General features: G+C 48.9%; 1 protein-coding gene and 1 long non-coding RNA gene across 3 annotated transcripts in view; both read right to left on the bottom strand.

Moving 5' to 3' along the window:
* Window positions 1–2,645: 2,645 nt before the first annotated feature.
* LOC135183694 (uncharacterized) lies at window positions 2,646–3,350 on the bottom strand. 2 transcript variants are annotated; one of them, XR_010305662.1, is made up of 2 exons: window positions 3,336–3,350; window positions 2,646–2,848 (listed from the first exon to the last, which is right to left on the bottom strand). It is a non-coding gene; the product is annotated as an uncharacterized LOC135183694 (long non-coding RNA). The 2 variants fall into 2 exon arrangements; XR_010305661.1 differs by lacking the exon at window positions 3,336–3,350 and adding an exon at window positions 3,045–3,304.
* Window positions 3,351–4,210: 860 nt separating this feature from the next.
* LOC135184151 (serine/threonine-protein kinase PAK 1-like) overlaps window positions 4,211–12,854 on the bottom strand; it is a 52,241-nt gene continuing 43,597 nt past the window's right edge. Inside the window, exons 4-10 of the mRNA XM_064159744.1 lie at window positions 8,577–8,625; window positions 7,942–8,051; window positions 7,729–7,846; window positions 7,532–7,631; window positions 6,914–7,110; window positions 5,993–6,130; window positions 4,211–4,333 (exon numbers count right to left, since the gene is read on the bottom strand). Of these exons, the coding sequence (XP_064015814.1) occupies window positions 4,211–4,333; window positions 5,993–6,130; window positions 6,914–7,110; window positions 7,532–7,631; window positions 7,729–7,846; window positions 7,942–8,051; window positions 8,577–8,625 (835 nt within the window). The remainder of the gene's footprint in view (window positions 4,334–5,992; window positions 6,131–6,913; window positions 7,111–7,531; window positions 7,632–7,728; window positions 7,847–7,941; window positions 8,052–8,576; window positions 8,626–12,854) is intronic.

Genomic DNA, 12,854 nt, shown 5'->3' on the forward strand with positions numbered 1-12,854 from the left:
GTGGTATCGGCGGTGCACTGGGGTTTGGTAGCCGTTGTTGGTTGTGTTGCGGTCTGTATGGTGGGGGCAGATTGTCCTAATGGGTCCCACTCTTCTTTCTTTTGTTTCTCTTCTCCTTTCCCCTGTTCTTTCGAGGCATAAACTTCTGTTGTTTCCTCTTTATTTTCTAGTAACCATAGGGCTGCATAACCACTTTCCTCCTGATTGAAAGGTTTCTTGAAGTTTACATGTAGCATTAGAGCTTCACAAATCCAGTCCTCAGAGGAACCGAAGATTGGCCAGTATATGTTTGGCCTTAGGGTTCTTTTGGCCACACTTCCATACAATAGTAGACTAACTTTTCCTTTGTTTTATCTTTTGGGGACCCTTTTTTATCCCTGTTTACAGTCTTTGTCCCCTAACGGACTCTCTGGGGGAATGTCTGGTATCTCTTCTTTGAACTTATGGGTCCCTTCCTATCCTCCCGCCCCTTGGAAGCGGTTTGTCCCTTGGCTGTCCAATCGCGTTTACACTCGCTTTGGTGTTTCACTGGCCAAGGCTCTCGCGAGGGATTGGAACCGCAGTATTGAAAAACCTCCGCACTCGCTTCGGAACTGCGTTCCGTCTCACTCACGCACTTTCAGACAGCCGAATCCCACCCAACCCAAACAGAATACGCTTTTATACTCACACTCCAAGGCTTCTTCGTTCGGATCCACGCGCAGAATTATGGGTCTTGATGTGTCTTCTTGCCGGCGAATTCCCAATGTGTAAATTTTTTTTTTTTTCCTTGCTTGCCTTTCCGGGTCTAAAAGGTCACTGTCAGTTCACAGCCTAAGTGCGGTAGGAGGGTCTGCAAAAAAAAGGCAGAGGTGCACCTTTCCGTCCTAGGTACTTAGTCTGCGGAGTTCTCGTGCTCCCGGACGAGCCCCCAAATTGTTTAAAATTGAGCCACCAAAAACTTAGAGATAAGGAGTTTTATTTTGGCAAGCAGGGAGCAGCGCTGGGCGCAGGGGGAGTTTATCTCCACAGCTTGCACACGGTACACACGCGGTTGCAGGGTTTTTATTTCCCGCTCAGATACATATTCATAAAGCAGTTTAATACATATTTTATCATTTCCCGAAACGGTTGCAGTTTTTCCTGGAACTTTTACGCATGCGTGTTAATCCTCCTGGGGGTCTCTCTGGTGGTCGTGGGGCAGAAGTTAACGAGTCTTCCTCAGGTGTCCTTCTGACTCAGCTCTTTGTGCCTTCGTGTTCGTGCGCTTTTTAGTTTCATATCTACCATGCTCATAGTGCTTTTCTGTTACCATTCGTCCCTGGCTTTGCTGCAGTTAGCCCTGGCACACCCCTGTTTTGTTTACGTCCCCCATTGACAGGTCGCTATCTCCTCACAGCGCTTTGTGTTATCACCCGAAGGTTCCAACGTCTCCAGCTTCCTTAGCTCTGATACATCCCTGTTCCCGTTTTACTCACGTCCCATATTGAAAGGGGGGCTATCTTTCCGCAGTGTTTTGCGTTGTCGCTCATTAGCTTTCAATATCTCCACCTTAGTTAGCTCCGACACACCCTGCTTTGCCATTCTCATGTTGTCATATTTTTATTTTCTCTTTTTTTATATTCTGTTCTGCCTTGTCTCATATTGACACGGTACTATTTTTCACAAAGGGACCTAAGGAGATCATAGAGTGCAAACACCATCCCCCCCTCCCCACCACCCCTGGCCCCCGGCCAGAGCAGGACAACACTACCTAACCCAGATCACAGAGGAACACATCCAGACAGACCTTGGAAGTCTCCAGAGAAGCCACCCCTCTCCACAGGGCTGCTCTCCAGCAGATCCCCTCCCAGCCTGGACTGGTGCAGTTTATTATTCCTCCCCAGGTGCAGGACCCTGCACTTGCCCTTGTTGAACTTCATCTGGTTCCTCTGTGCCCAGCTCTCCAGTCAGTCCAGGTCTCTCTGGATAGCTGCACAGCCTTCAGCTGTACCGGCCAAGCCGATAAAAATGCCATGAATGCTCTAGGCCTGGGGCAGAGTGTCTGGAATCTCCGTAGGGCTGACTTCTTCCCATTATCCCATGTCTTCTTCCATGGGACTGCTTGTAAAAAGGGAGCCTCCACCTTTTTGTAGCCTCCTTTTAACTACTGGAGGTGATCAAAACCTGTTCTTTCAGGGTTTCCTCATACGGCAACTTCCCAGTTCTTGGATCATATTACTGTGCTCCTCTGTGTATCCTCTGCAGGCCAACCACATCTGTTTTGCAGAGCAGTGACTAAAAGTGAACACAGTACTCCAGCTGTGGCCGGGACAGCTTTGAGTAGAGTGAAGATGGCCATTACCTGTCTCTCTTAGCCCCTTTTCATCTTAAAGAAACTAGAAAGCAATAGGAATGATAATAGAAATGATTGTATTTTCCCTTTCCATCTGAAAAATAAAGGAACTAGAAAGCAGTAGGAATGATAATAGAAATGATCATATTTTCCCTTTCCATCTGAAAAATAAAGGAACTAGAAAGCAGTAGGAATGATAATAGAAATGATCATATTTTCCCTTTTCATCTGAAAAATAAAGGAACTAGAAAGCAGTAGGAATGACAATAGAAATGATCATATTTTCCCTTTCCATCTGAAAAATAAAGGAACTAGAAAGCAGTAGAAATGATAACAGAAATGATCGTATTTTATTAATAGCAAAAATAACAACAACAATAATACTACAGACGCAGGTCGGAGTTGCTCCCCCTCTTAGCCCCCAGGAGTATGACCACTGGTTTCTTTGCCCCTCCATCTGTCCTGCAGCACATGGGTTGAGGGTTTTCTTCTCAGTCCTGCTCTGAGCTGCTGATGTAGTTGGGAGCTAACTGGCTGAGGTAGGAATTATAAAAAGAGAATTATTTTTACTTTCCCCAAAAGCCCCACCCCTGAACAATACACAGAACTAGTTAAGGTTTATTTACAGGTTCTAAGTCAGTCAGGAAATCTTCACAAGGATGCTTTGGGCAAGTTTAGTAATTTAGGAAAGTCAGAAAATGGAAAAGGCTAAGCTACAAGACAGCTTTACCCTGCTTAAAAGTCAGGCTGAGCAGAAAACCTAGGTGTTGTAGTTTCTTGTGCGAGAGCAGGGCAGCCTGAGATTATTTCACGTTACTCTCTTTCTATTGGAGATGAAAATACAGAAAGGTTGTGTTTAAAGATGTGCAGGGTCATGGGAGTGAATAGCATAATAACGATATCTGGAGGGGGCCAGTTTGTCCCCTGGGATGGAACTTGGTCTTTGTAGTTTTCTTAGGGACTCTGGAATAACGCGGAGCCCCTCAAACCATGACGCTAGGGAGCAGCAGATTGTACTCACAGAGGTGAAGCAGGGACTTTAGCAGTGATCCCTGCTGAATTTCTCTGCGGCAGCCTCTGAAACTGCAAGCAATATCCCATTGTGGATCCACGCGGCATTAAGTCAGACGCGAATGAAACCCGCCAAAGTCCAAAGTGCCTGTAGACACAGCTGCCTGTGAGGCAAAGATCATGGAGAGGCACTGTTTTAGCAGCGCAGGCAAAAAATCACACTGCTGGCAGCTCTCTCTCTAGTAGACCTTAAGGACTTGGGAAACTTGCAGACATGCCGGGGAGCGAGCGGTACTAGAGCGGACCTGCACAGAACGGTGCGAGCGCAGGAACCGCGTGCTTTTTTCCTCACTCTGTTTATAAGCTTCCTAGGCTTTGTGTCTGCTGCCATATGTACAATGGGCCTGCAGAATCCAGCCAATCGCCAGCCGATCCCAGCGTGGGCTTTCCCACGAGTCAGTACCCATGCGGAAAAGGGCACCTTTTGCTGTTCTCCCTTCAAGTCTGCAAGGCAGGGGGAAGCAGTTTTGCACCTTCTTCTTCTCCCATTCACACCTCCCGAGACGGAGGGTGGGGAAGAAGGCATTTGGAGTGCCCCACAACAGTCCACCCCGGTAGCAATAGACAGATGTGTCTAGGAAATTCAGAGGGATGGGTGATAAGTCCTTGCAGCTCAGTGAGGGCTGTGTGCTGTCTATAGGTTAGCCCTCCTGCATGCAATACCAACAGTATTTAACAATAGCCCAAACACTGGTTAACAGCAGTGCACAGTTAAATAAGCAATTGATTGCTCTGTCCCTGGCAGAGCAATAGTAAAGTTCACAGTAGAGACTTAGCTGCTTTGAGTCCATGGCTGGAGGTCATGCTTTCCAAGTCCTGACACCATCATCCACTGGCCACATCGGTGTGATGTGCCTCCATCTCCTGTGTAGATGGTCCTTCCTCCCCCAGGTGCTGGTCAGGTACTGGTCCATGTCCCGGAATCTGGTCCTCGGCCTGGCCTCTGTCCTGCAAAGAGAGAAACTTTGCCTCGGCACGTAGTAGCCGGGCTTAGCAATTAATAGCTGGGGACAACTCACCGCACACTGATGCAGTGGGTCCTCCCATTAGCATCCAGGGCTTCCCAGGCATATAAGCCCCTGGGCTTAGCCAGTATCATGAGCACAACCCCACTAGAGAGCAGATTAACCAGCACAGGTTGGCCCACTTGAATTTGGGACAAGGAATTATCCTTGGTCCCTCCTGGCACGTGCTCAGTGACCACTGTTGGCTCAGCTAGGCAGAAGGTCTCAATTCTGGGGCTGCTGTAGCTCCCCCAATGATTGTTGTCCGTAAGAACTGCCTGAGCCACTGCTGCCACAACTTAGTGTTTTGCCTCCTGCCTAGGAGGCGAGAAAGGGTTAACTCTCTGTATAGGATTAACACTCCAGGGGTAGTAACCCTGAACCTGACCCTAGGGGTCTTGGCCCCTCCCCAGGGGTGGGCCACACTCCAGGTGATGGTTAGCCCACTCCCCCCCACTTCCTGACCTACAAAGGAGACGGGCTTCCTGCTCTCTCTCTCTCTGCTCTTGGCTTCTTTGCTCCCTCTCGCCACACACACACTACACCCAGCTCTGCCTGCATACCAGCACACCACGTATTTTGCTGTTTTCCCTTCCCTATCCTTTGTAAACTTCCCTACCTCAAATACCTTTCTAAGTGATTGCTAAACTTTTCCTTTTAACTTCCAAATCAAGTGAGATTGATTTATTTGGGTGTGCTTACCTCTCTCTCTCCCTATATCTATTCCCTACCTTTGGGAAAGGAGGGGGGAAGAGGGGAGGGCACTCTATATATTGTTACTGGGTCTATCAAATTTGTTAGAGTCTCTGGGAACTTGCACTAGAATCCAAGACACTCCCCTTCCTGGACAAGCAGAAGCCTCTCTGGGAGGTGGGAAGTGCTGGGAAAACAGCTTCCTGCCTTCTTCTTCCCCCATTCATACTTCCAGGGACAGAGCCGGGGGGAGCACTCCAAATCCCTTCTTCCCCCCACAGCAGGTGCCACAGCAGAACGTTGGCCACAAGCGCTAGTGTCTCCTCCTCCTCTTCTCATTCAGTTGCTTTGCCGCCATGATGAGAGGAGTCAGACTGGAGAGCGGCTTGGCTGATTGTAAAAATGGATGCTGTTGGAGGAAGAAAAAGAGAGGAACCATAGCTTCCCAAAGCCAGCTACTCACAGGCTCATGCAGTAGTGTTCCTCGGGTTACCAGGAAATGCACAAACAGCACTGTGGGGACCACCTGCACCTTCATGCCCAGCACCTTGCTACCACAGGCAGACACAGCTCATCATCACATTAATCCCTGAGGGGCATAAGCCATTGCGCTGGGAAGCCCAGTACGTCTAGGAAGTGTTATCCCAGTAGCGTCTAGGCCCACATGCTCCTCTGAAGACCACTGCAGGACTGCTCTGGTTGAAGAGGTGCCTGCTTTCTGCAAGGGAGGGTGGACTAGATGTCCTTCAAAGGTGCCTTCCAACCCAAACCAGTCTGTGATTCTTGTCATTTGAAAAGCACTGTGACTAGAGAGCACTAAGTGGGGGGTCCGTAGATGCCTTCAGGCCGTAGCTGATGAGAAGGCCATCCATAGTGCAGCTGTTTCGCTTGCAGCTGCTTTGGGCTTTACCTCCAGAAGCTGCTCAGCTGACCATCGCCTGTTCTCATCCACCTCCAGGCAGCAGTTCAGAAAGTCACACAACAGCAGGGAATGTTGCCCGGGGTTCTTCAGCTGTGGTGTTCCGTTCTGGGCTATCAGTTTTATCGCCTACAGAGAAAGGGAACGTGACACTCCACCTGCTTGTTTCATATCCACAAGTGCTTACACTAGACCCCAATCTGATTCTCAAGGTCCAGTCTCCAGCAGCAGTTTCTTCCCTGGCAGAGGGTTAGAGGTGATGTTTCTATTCCAACAAATAAGTCTCCCAATTGTTTCGGGAGGCCACAGCTCTTCCAACATCTAAAAGACCTTGCCTTGACAGGCGAATGCACTGGCTCGCCCAGTTAGCTTGAACTACACCACCAAAAGCAGATTTACTTTCATAGGGGTAGTCCAAATTCTTTTGCTCTGTTCTGCATAGAAAATGGTAACCAACCGCATAAACTAATCTGGTTATCTTTCTCCAAAGACTAAGATATAGAACCACTGCAGACTGCACAGGAAACAGGGGAATCTCATGTTCTCTGACCGCCCAGAAAAAGGAGGAGACCTATGAGATGGGGGGAAATGGAAGCTGCCCACTCCCCAGAGAGGCAAGCAAGTGCCCTTGCAATTTCCTTCCTCTTTCCAGCTCTAGCAGCGGAGGACTGTGTGAACGAGGATGGAGATGGAAGTCCATCCACACAGTTGCCCAGAGTGTATCTGCCAGTCCCACGGCTTAGGACTAGGGCTAGCCAGAAAAAAGAAAGGTGATACTAGTAGGGGACTCCCTTCTCAAGGGAGGCCTTGAGAGAACTAGTTCACACTGATGTGACTTGAGATTCTGGCTCGTGGGAGCCAAACCATGGTACAGATTGGAAAGACAGTGGTATCTATTTATCTGCCCCTTACCTCGTAAGGACGTTGGTCAAAGTAAGGAGGTTCTCCTTCCACCATTTCTATTGCCGTGATGCCAAGTGACCAGATGTCCACTTTAGGGCCGTATGGTTCTTCTCTTGCCACTTCCGGTGCTATCCAGTGAGGAGTCCCGACCATTGATCTCCTCCTACTCTTCTTAGGGGTGGTGTGAGTAGACAAGCCAAAATCAGCTGAGAAGAAAAACAAGTATTGTTAAAGCCAGCTAGAGGGATGAAACCGAGCAGAAGCAATGCCCACTACGGTTGATTCTATCTGGAACAGCAGCCATGAGCTGGTTACTTAGTGCTGTAGCCAGTGAAATACTGGACTGGTCCCTTAAAGAACATCCCTCAAGTTGCATGCAGTGCCTTTTACGCACTTGGAGCTTTAGAATGTCACTGCCTCACGCTGGAAGGCACCTACCCAAACCAAAGCCACTCTTTATGCCTTTCCACTTCCTGTCCTTCTCTGCACACAGGATCTGCTCTCAGCCTGCACCAGTGGCCAGTGCACGACCACGGGCATCACCTTGGGGTAACTGGCAGTCACTCATCCAAATTGGTAGCCCCACACCCCATCCTGGGAATGCTGGTCCTGACCAAGAGTACCTACCCAGCTTGACAGATCCATCCATTCCAAGGAGGATATTGTCACTTTTGATGTCTCTGTGGATCACTTGGTTTGAGTGAAGGAAAGCCAGGCCTTGCAGGCACTGACAAGACAAAAGAGAAACGAGAGGGTAAAATTTACCACTTGTTGAGAAGTCCCACCCTGTCCAGGTAATCAGAAGCACACAGAGGATCCCTTACCTCCCTGCAGACAGCTGCTATCTGTCTTTCATGCATACGCATATTGCGAACGAGGCCAGCCAGAGAGCCTCCAGACATGTATTCCATCACCACCCAGAGGTGAGAATTGACTCTGTAGCTGAAAAGACAACGATGTCAAAGAGATCAGTTTTCTGCTAGTGAATCTTTGGCTTGCAGTATGAACACAGGCGTGATACGAACATAAGTACGTACCTCTCTAAATAGTTCACAATGTTGGGATGCTTATTCTCCTTCGGGATCAGGATTTCTCTTAGTAAACGTTTTACTGGCGTGGTTAGGAATTTCAATTGCTTTATGGCCACCTGAAATGACATTGAAAACCATACACTTGAGCAGTCTGTTGCACGAGGCCTGAGTGAGCACGCCGTGAGTGTCTGTGGATGTCGCTGCCGAGCTGTGCCAAAGTGTCTTGTTAGGCACAGGAGCTCAGCGCCTTGCGTTACAACAGCCTCTTTCCCTGCCGCCTTGCGTGCTAGCTACAGGACAGGTGGAGATGTGCTCGCTGGTATTTAAAGTCTGCCTTTTGGCCCTCCCTACACATTTGGCCAGTCGCCTCTCGCCTCCCCTGTCTAGTCTTGCTCTTGACGTGGCAAGAAGAGACAGGGACGCCCCTTTGCTCTCTCTCAATTCTGTTTTTCTATGGTGAGATTTTGGGGCAGGGCTTGCATAGATTCAAAACTTCTGTCTTGAGAAAGGAAGTGAATGTTAAGGTGCAGAGGGGAAGCCTTTGCAGTAAAAGTCTACTGCTGACTGCAAGCTCCATCCCCAGTTCACACCCAAGGGGAAAGACAAAGACCTGCAGAATCTGCTGGACTGATGGCACTGACCTCTCGTCCTGTGTAAGATTCACGTGCACGATAAACTCTTCCAGATGCCCTAGAAATGAAACAGCAGCAAAGGAATGAGAAGATGTTTAGTCCCGATGAAAGATGTTTAGTCCCAGTGAATGAAAGCAAGCCCAGGCGGGAGACAGCTCTCTGCTGCTTGTAGTGGTTCTAAGCCACCTTTGTGCAGCCACTCCTTCAGCCAGCAGCACACAGTGCAGGAGCCCACCAGCCCCGTATCCAAGATAAAACCTAATTCCAACATGAAGGGCTGGTGCAGCAGTCCAGTTCCTCCTGATCATCCTCTTTGATTGCCTTTGTGGCTGGTTGATTCTATGATCTTTCTGGAGGATCTTTCCCCATTACTCTAAACTGACCTGCTGCAGCATCACAGTCACGAGCTGGCTATGGCAGCATGCTCGCTCTTGTGCGTTTCTGTGTTAGTAACTGTGCCTGGACTTACCCTTGACCAATTTCTGCCAACAGCATGTATTTTTGCTTAGGATCTCCCACGCTCAAAAGGCTGCCTAAAAGAAACAAAAGCAAAGATGCTTGCTTCAGAGGGGAGCAGATCCGGTCACAGTCTTCTGCACTGTCTTTGCCTTTGGTGTAGGAGGAAGCTCAGGCAAACCCAGCCCACTCACAGCTGCCCTCACAGGCAGAAGGGCTATCCAGAGTGCCCTTTACTTCCTCCAAGCACAAAGCACAACTTGTGCAAGGGAATTGTTAAGTGCCTCTTGACACTCAACTGAGGATGAACATTTGCATGTCCCAAGACACGCAGACCATGCACTGGTTGGGCAGACCCCATACACAGAATACGTACGCAGTTTCTCTAGGAGGAGCTCTGTTTTTGTCTCCTTGGGTTTCTTCCTCTGCCCGTCTGACTTGCTGCATGAAGTCTTTTTCTTTGCGGCTTCAGGCTGAGGAGTGGCTGCTGGTGCTGATGCAGTGTTAGGTTTGATTGCAGAGCCTGGGCAGATCTGTGACAAGGAATGGTTCTGGGTCAGAAAGGTGGCTTGTAGAGATGCCCCAGAGGTGACATTTCAAATGCAAGCCCTTAGGAAGGCGCCGTTTGCCACATCCAGGGCTCTTAAAACGCTTGCGTTTGGTGTTCTCGTCTCAAACTGAAGAGGCAAAGCTGAAAGGCTAGTTTTACACAGGGCCATGGCTGGCTTCACGTTCAGTTTGCACTCGTTTTCTGAGAGATGATGGAAACCAGGAGCGTGCCTTGAGGCAAGGATACAGATACAGATCTCTCCTGGGACCCACAGCCTTGCTGCTACGTAAGTGAGCAGAAGCAGGGAGCATCCCTCCTTTCTGATCAGAACTGTTGAACTGACTTCTCACCAGCACTGCAAGCTCTAGGGAGTGGTCATCAGGACTGCACTCCAGTCCTTCAGAGACCTTCCTTCTCTCTACAATGCAGAGCTCTGTAGGATTCTTCTCACCAAACTTCACTCATGGAAGAGTTAGGGCTGTGGTCTCAGCTGTTCATTTAGCTACTTAGGCTGTGAAGAGGGACAGGCACCTCCAGGGGGCAGTTTCTTCCACGGGTCCTGCAACTTTGTGATCTACACCTGACAACTGCTCTTTCCACTGATGGCAAAGAGCCTACACAGATAACTCTGGACTGGGACTTACCCCTTTTCCATTTTTGGGACATGCTGCCCTAACAGATGGAGAATCATTATTATCTTTCTCGTTGTTATCTTCATTCTCCTTCTCATCATACTCTTCACTTTTTTCACGGGAACAGTCTGCTGCTGCCATGTTTGGATTCCAACGCAGCAGTCAAGGAAAAGAGCCTAAACCGGCGCGCTCTTCCTGGAAAGAGCTGGTGTCCGAGGCTGCTGCACACACGCAGAGTGCTCTGAACACTACTGGAGACTGCTGGGAACAGACGCCTTATGTAGTGGTACCCCATTGTTACATCACAAATAGTTGCTCGACCAAGCCCCTGATGTGGGGACTCGGCCTGTCCCTGGCTGCACAACAGCAGCGTCTCAGATTCTACAGTGCAGTTCAGACCCACTCACCAACCTTCAAATAACAGTGCTATTTGTGTTCCTTACTGAGAATGTTATGTTAGTGAAGGCAGGTTTTTGACCTCATTGCTGTGTTCCCATTGCCTTTCCCTCTTCCCACTAGGACAAGCTATCTTTAAAAATCACCACACAGTAACTGGCGGCCCGTACGGGGAACGAGATGGTTGCTGGTTTGCATAGTTTGAATTGGAAAAAATACAGCATTAAAGCTTAGGGAAAATGGTGCCTCTTAGTGAAGCTGGCATGGAGAATTGAAAGCTTGCAGAGGTGAGCGGCGGACGGGCGAGAAGGGAGCTGCAGGAAGCGCCTTGAGGCGTTAGAGGCGGTTGAAGGTGAAGCGGCCGAGCCCCGCGGCTGACCGACAGCACGGAGCCGAGCGGCCAGCACGGGGCGAGCTGGAGGCGTGGGGTAGAGCGGAGCAGGCAGACCCGGGCGTGTTTTCCCCTCCGGATCGGAATCCGCGGGCTGCGGAAACGCAGGCGGCTCCGGCCGTGCCGGCAGCCTTCCCTGGACTCGTAGGCGCAGGCAATGCTTCAAAGACGGCGGCCGTCGGAAGCAGCGCCGTCCTGTTTGGCGAGCTGACTGCCGTTGGCGCCATCTTCTTGCTGGGCGCAGCCGCTCCCAGTTCACGGGCTGAGCTGGTGACTCCAGAATAAACCGCCCGGCCCTGCACTATCACCTGGTTCTCAGGATCACAGGATGTGAAGGGGTTGGAAGGTGTTAAAATTGAGCCACCAAAAACTTAGAGATAAGTTTAAGGAGTTTGGCTTTTGGTAACAGAAAGAAGGCTGGTTGTATTATTCCAATAGTACAAACCCCCCTCCATTTTCTTGGCAATTCTGTATAGGCCCTTTTTCCACAAATCCAGAATAACCCATCTGGTGCTTGCCATGCAGAATCACTTTTTTGGGGATTTTCCCAAAAATCTTTTAATCCATCTATCTCCATAAAAGGGTTACTGTTATTTTGCAAATGATAACACACAGTTTCATTAGTGCAATTCTTACTCCAATATCCTTCAGGGCTTTGTGGCCACCAGTGTGAGGCAGAACTGCCATTAGTAGTTAACAGGTTCCTACAACCCAATTCTCCTACTCTTTTTTGGAATTCCTCTCCTTTCCGCTTAATACAGTAATGCCCAATTACCTCATTGTGTAAAATCCACCCCTCGGGTCGTATTATTCGCGTGACCTCGGTCCGGTTCCACTCGAGCAGCTGGGCTGGGGTTAACGATTCTCCTTTCCATGGCCATTGCTCCGTCATTTGGGTTCCCCCGCAGATCCAGCACAAGGTTACATTTAATCCTTTTGCTATTTCTTCCATTAAATTTATAAACAGACTAGCCCTGCCAGAATGGTCCTTGACCTCTCCTAAAATTTTCTTTACACTTTCATAGAGCCTATTTTGACCTGTTCTAGGGTTCGGTAGTTTCTTCAAAGTTTTTGTCCTATTTCTAACTAATTCTTCTTTGTAGTGATCCTGGACTCCTCCTCCATCACTAAGACCCCACATCCCTTCCTTAGTAAAGCATAGTATTTTCTCCCCCCTGGGACAAGTCTGACCATTACGTATGCCCCCTATTGCTAGGTTATGACCTACCCAAAAGCTGCGTCCTCCTATAGTGCAAGTTTCTAATTGTTGCTTGTTATAACAAGCTGCATTAATATGGGTGTGGGAGGTAAAAGCTACAAGAGTTTGTCTTCCATGTTTCACCGTTTGGTGACATTTTAAGCAGGGATCTGTAATCCCAAACTTGAGGAGGCCAAACATTAGTCCAACCATTCCCCACACTTTTACCCCTCTGTCTCCTCCGTCTACTCGGTTGCTTCGAGCAACGGGGTATATCATCTTCTCGACAGCAAGGGTATTCTACAGGGGATTTAGAGGCTCTCCTCTCCGTGTGTATTCTTCACTCTTAGCTTGCACAATACCTCCACACTCTTGCTCTTCTATCTGTAATTCTTCACTACCCTAGGTATCTAGATGATATTATTCTTATCTCTTCAAATTGTCCAGTGTGCTATCAGTTAATTCCTCTTTTAATTTTACTTAAACTTCAGTACCCTTGTGGGAGGCGGTTATGCCTACAGTGGTGCCACCAATTTTCATTACAACTTACACATATATAGAGATCTTACATGTTTGGCATACAAAAAAAAAAACCCCAAACCACTAATTGCACCCCTTTTTCTGTGGGATCAGTGAGTTGGGGATGTCTTTTTCCTCAGGAGGT

Source organism: Pogoniulus pusillus, chromosome 19 (genome assembly GCF_015220805.1).
Source record: "Pogoniulus pusillus isolate bPogPus1 chromosome 19, bPogPus1.pri, whole genome shotgun sequence".
Classification (NCBI taxonomy): Eukaryota; Metazoa; Chordata; class Aves; order Piciformes; family Lybiidae; genus Pogoniulus; species Pogoniulus pusillus.